Below are 5000 nucleotides of genomic sequence, written 5' to 3'. Positions count from 1 at the left end.
GGCTCCATTACCAGCTGCTTTACGGAAAATGAGCCCACAAAGTCCGGGCTCGAGAGAGCGGTAGAAATAAAGTCTATGATTTTAGCAGGTACTAAAAGATATGAAGGCTTTAGACAAGTCCATGACATTCACAAATACTTTGATGAAATATTTGTACGCCGCACTTGTCACCATTGTATCGGTTTTCTGACGGTTTTGTATGCGGTTTTCGGTTTTGGCCGAATTTTTTTGCGGTTTTGCGGTTTTTGATGATTTTTTCTTCGGTTTTTCGGTTCTAATACACCCCAATGTCCCCCTCTTCCAAGTATCACTTTCTGGGAGCGCTCTCGTATGTACGACTCGAACCATCGAAGTACTGTTCCTGTGAAGCCATATTTCTTGTTCAACCTGTTTATGAGTATATCGTGGTCGGTAGTGTCAAAAGCAGCCGACAAATCGAGAAGTACAAGAATTACTTCCTTTTTCTGATCGATCGTTCTGAGAATATCATTATGGACTCGCAGGATAGCTGATTCTGTACTATGGAATTCTCGGTATGCTGATTGAAATCTAGGATAGAGTTGATTTTTTAAGAGATAGTCACGTACTTAGACCAGAGCTCCGATAGGCACGTTCCCAGCGACGTTTCTCGCGTTTAAGATCACGTAATTCAGCAGTATACCATGGTGCATGAGGACGGAGAATGATGGCACGACAAAGCTCCGGTGCATGTTTGTCAAGTACTTTGCGTAATTCTGAATTGTAAAGCTCTGCAACTTTTTCAGGATCAGGATCAAGGCTGTCGTTTTTTGGCAAAGATGACTCAAGTATATCTCGTTTAAATGCTTCCATATCAATTTCTCTCAGGCGGCGTTGTTTATATTGTGATTTACTAGCAACTGGTTTGGCGAAAGCAATAGAGCAGATCAAGCAGCTGTGATCAGATGGAAGATCATCTAAGACACAGTACTCTGATAATTTAGTGTCTTCTTGTCTGTGGATGATAAGATCAAGAGTGTGTCCACTGCGATGTGTTGGGACTGTAATATGCTGTTCCAGACCAGCCGATTCTAGTAGATCCTTGAATACATTCACAGAGGCATCATTTTTATCCATATGAAAGTTAAAATCACCAGTTAGCAATAAATAATCGGAAACTAGGGTAAGAGTTTCAAGTAACACTGAAAAGTCGGTAAAAAAGGCTTCTGGTGTTGAGCGGTTTTTCTTCGAAGAGGGCGGTCTATAAATGGCAACTAGTCGGATAGAAGATGTGACTAATGGTCAAGTCCATATATTCCATCGCTGGAAGCGGAATGCTGTCATTTCTTGTGACTTTAGAGGCCTTTTGCAGTAAGATACCAACTCCACCGCCAGATCTGTCAATCCTAGGAAACGCGGTAAACGTTTGCAAAAACGTAATCCTTCCTTGAACTTGTACATGTTCATTGCCGTGACTTTAACATCTCCAGTCCAGCAACAATCAGCGTCTTAAAATGACAAAAGAGAAAGTGGTGCCTTTGTAATTTCATCTGAAAATGGTTAGACTTTCAAGTCTTCTCGCGTAAGGACTATAAACCGTAGGCCCCGTCTCTTCTTGTTAATAGGGAGCTTTAGCAACGACAACGGGAACGGCATCGAGAACGTCATGTAAAAACATAAATTCACGTCATTGCGATCACTTCGCGACTATTCCAAGCTTTTTAATATGACAAAGGTGTTTCAGTCCCTCAGGAATGAAACCGTTACGAGCGGCGCTTAATTTAGGGGAGAAAAACGAAAATTTTTCTCCAAGTGCTGACGTTCTCCATAACACCTCAAACTTGATAATTTCACGTTGTTGCTTTGCTGACGACGGCAAAGAAATGGACAAAAATGATCAACGCATGTGCAGAGCGTGCAAAGCTATTGTTTTTGTCCACTAAATATGCAAATTTGTAACGTTCTCGTTGCCGTCGCCGTTTTCGTTGCTAAAGCTCCCTAATCAACACTGTTGGGAGGCGCGGTGGCCTCATGGTTAGAGTGCTCGACTTCGGATCGAGTGGCCCGGGTTCGGGTTCGGGTTCGGGTCCTGGCTGTGTTGTGTTCTTGGGCACGACACTTTACTCTCACGTCGCCTCTCTACATCCAGGTGTATAAATGGGTACCGGCGAAATGCTGGGGGTAACCCTGCGATGGACTAGCATCCCATCCAGGGGGGAGTAGAAATACTCCTAGTCGCTTCATGCTAATGAATCCTATTTAGTACGTCTATTTTCAAAATCTAAAGAAAAAAGGACAAGCAAAATTTTCATCGTGGTGGCACTTTAGTATACAGATGGAATTGTGACACCAAGCCATCTAGCCACCTGGGAGGTAGTCATTATGGGAGTTCATAGTGAGCCCGTAGAGGATATAGATGCGACGAAAGTTAATATAGTTGATAGCTCAACTGGTGGAGCCCTGCATCAGTATCGCGGAAGTCTGGGTTCAAATCCCGTTAAAGCCTGAATTTTTCAGGCTTTTGTTTCGACGACGCCCTAGGCGGAATGCTTTTATTGGTTCGAGGTGTTTGGAAGTAATATGGCAAACACGAGTGCGAGTGTTTCATCAGAAGTTCCAAACACCGAGAAACAATAAAAGCAATTATTGTTACGAGGTGTTTGGAACCCCTGATGAAACACGAAGCACGAGTTTTTGACATGACTTCTTAACCTTTTTTTTTTTTACTAAGTACGAGTGTGACGTGATGATCTTTTGTTTTATCAAGTGATAGTAATTTGCGACCACAAAAAAGTCGATTTCGCTTTCTTGGCAGACGGCGATGTAATTGAGACCCAAAACGGCAGACCTCAAAGCGCCAAAGCGCGATATAAAGCGTGTCAAAAAGGCTTAATCTCTTGTTAGGCGAGTCAATCATTTGCGAGCTCAAAAATTTAATACTGCCGTGTAGGTATATCGCTAGAGCGGTTTTCAAATGAGTATCGTAAAACCAAAACCAAAACCAAAGTAATTACTTTGAGCAATCAAAAAGGACGTTGGGAATCCAGTGTACCAATCAAAACTCGTATTAATTACACGTAGCCGACACAAAGCACGGGAAAATGTGCACGCGCGAGCTACGATTGGTTTTGGTTTCACTTCTGATTGGTTGAAAAAGTGGCGTGAGAGCTTTGAACCAATCACTGAGTGAAGTACTGTAGTCAGAAACCAAAGCAATTCGCTAATTACTTTCGACACTCAATTGAAACCGCTCTAAATGGGCCTCCTGGAAGAGCGATTATCAAGAGTTCATCACGATTTAGCTATCACATTGAGGTTTCACCGTCTGCGAGCCTGGAGCCACAATTTACTTATTTAGTTTAATTAACGCCCGCTCCTGGGATGTGCTGTGCGTTTTGATTACGCTATTTGTTGGGCTACTAACTTTTTCTGGTACGAACCCCGTGCGACCCCCCCCCTTCCAGCCAATTGTTTCATTCGAGGGTTTTAAATGGTTATTTTTGCGTTTGTTATCTGATAGCATCTCACAAGTATCTACAAAAAATACTGAGGATGGCTGCAACATCAAGAAAGATGTTTCCTTTATTTTGTTCATTTGTGATATTTTATATCGTGTGGCTTTCTTGGAAAATGGAGGTCACCCCTAAGTCTTCCGATTGCATATTTCAAAGTGTAGAACCAGCTAAATTGCTGTCATCAGGAAAACACTTGGAATTGTACGTAAGATACAACACAAAGGAAGCAAACGGGAAGTTTTCCAGACTTGTAGAAGCTTGGCTCTTCAGAAGCGTTTCATTATTTTGGCCGAGGAATACAAGTCTTGTGGTGGTCTTGGATGAAGAACTTGAAGCTGACTGGGAATACGGCTGCAGATTGAAAAACACCACTCGATACAAACAGCTTGAATTGAGAGTTTGTTATATGGCACCATATTCTCAAGATATGATTCACCATTGGGGGAAGATGAGAATGTACCTTGACATGATGCACGCTGATTTGTGCACTAATGCAGCTTATGTTGGTCTAGTTGATTACGACACAGTCTTTACCACAGCAGTTACACCAAGCCTGTTATTTGAAGATGGTAGACCTGTGGTCACAGGAAGAATCGGAGAACCCAGAATACCTTGCTGGATCCAAACAGCCGAGTACGTGCTTGGTGTTAAACAGGTGATGCAGTGCATGCATTATTTTCCAGTCACATTCAAAACAGCGCATATCAGTGAAATGCGTGAGTACGTAACGAAACTGCACGGTAAAGACTTCAAAGACGTTTTCTCAGAAGCCAGCGGAAAAGTTAATGTAGCGAGTTCATGCTATTGTCATTATTCAATAATGTGCAACTACATGTGGTACCATCACAGAAACGAATATGCTTGGCATCTGCAATACATCAACACGACTCACCCTTTAAACGCCTCGGTACCTGATGAGTATTTCTTTACTGAGGTTAAGCCGTACGAGAAGATTCCACATCCACGGACGTCACAGCACATACGCCATTACATGTTCAATGGAAAATTTATGGATTACCGAGACCCTCCCGAACGGTTCGTCAATGACACTCTCATTGAAGGTCTATGTTATTCATTTGAGATAACGCTCTGCGGTGATTTATGTGAGGGCTATAATCGAACGCGCATTCATGCCAATTTGTTTAATTTCGAGAACTATGATTGGCTGTGGGATGATCGTTGCATGGAGAAACAAATAGAACATTATCGAAATGTTTCGCATCTTTTTAGCACGAGTTTCTTCTACTTGGGATCGCAAGAGGAGGTGTGCAATGAAATAAAGCAGCTTAGTAGTACAGGGATGGTGAGTCCTACGCCAAGCCTTAAAAAAACTTATATTTTTATCACCTTCCTCGTGTGGAATGAAATAAGGCAGCCCCTTCTCTAGTTGTGTCAGGACCGCACAAAAAGAGAAGAATTATGTCAAGGGTCTATTAACTTCAAATAGTACGTTTCTGCTACGAACTGCATCCTTCTTGTATTTTATCAAGCGAAAATGAAGGAGACCGAGGGAGTGTAGGGGCGTTG

At 42.4% G+C, this 5000-nt stretch overlaps 1 protein-coding gene and 1 long non-coding RNA gene across 2 annotated transcripts in view; one reads left to right on the top strand and one right to left on the bottom strand.

Moving 5' to 3' along the window:
- The window catches only part of LOC138051348 (uncharacterized), an 18330-nt gene that overhangs the window by 10093 nt on the left and 3237 nt on the right, over positions 1-5000 (top strand). Inside the window, exon 2 of the mRNA XM_068897545.1 lies at positions 3479-5000. This exon is cut by the window's right edge and continues 3237 nt beyond it. Within this exon, the coding sequence (XP_068753646.1) occupies positions 3479-4860 (1382 nt within the window). The 3' untranslated portion in view covers positions 4861-5000. The remainder of the gene's footprint in view (positions 1-3478) is intronic.
- The window catches only part of LOC138051349 (uncharacterized), a 9571-nt gene continuing 4791 nt past the window's right edge, over positions 221-5000 (bottom strand). Inside the window, exon 3 of the long non-coding RNA XR_011132780.1 lies at positions 221-1466. This is a non-coding gene — a long non-coding RNA (uncharacterized lncRNA). The remainder of the gene's footprint in view (positions 1467-5000) is intronic.

This window comes from Montipora capricornis, chromosome 6 (genome assembly GCF_036669925.1).
Source record: "Montipora capricornis isolate CH-2021 chromosome 6, ASM3666992v2, whole genome shotgun sequence".
Classification (NCBI taxonomy): Eukaryota; Metazoa; Cnidaria; class Anthozoa; order Scleractinia; family Acroporidae; genus Montipora; species Montipora capricornis.
The sequence above is the reverse complement of the archived record's forward strand: the minus strand, read 5'-3'. Positions and strand labels throughout refer to the sequence as shown.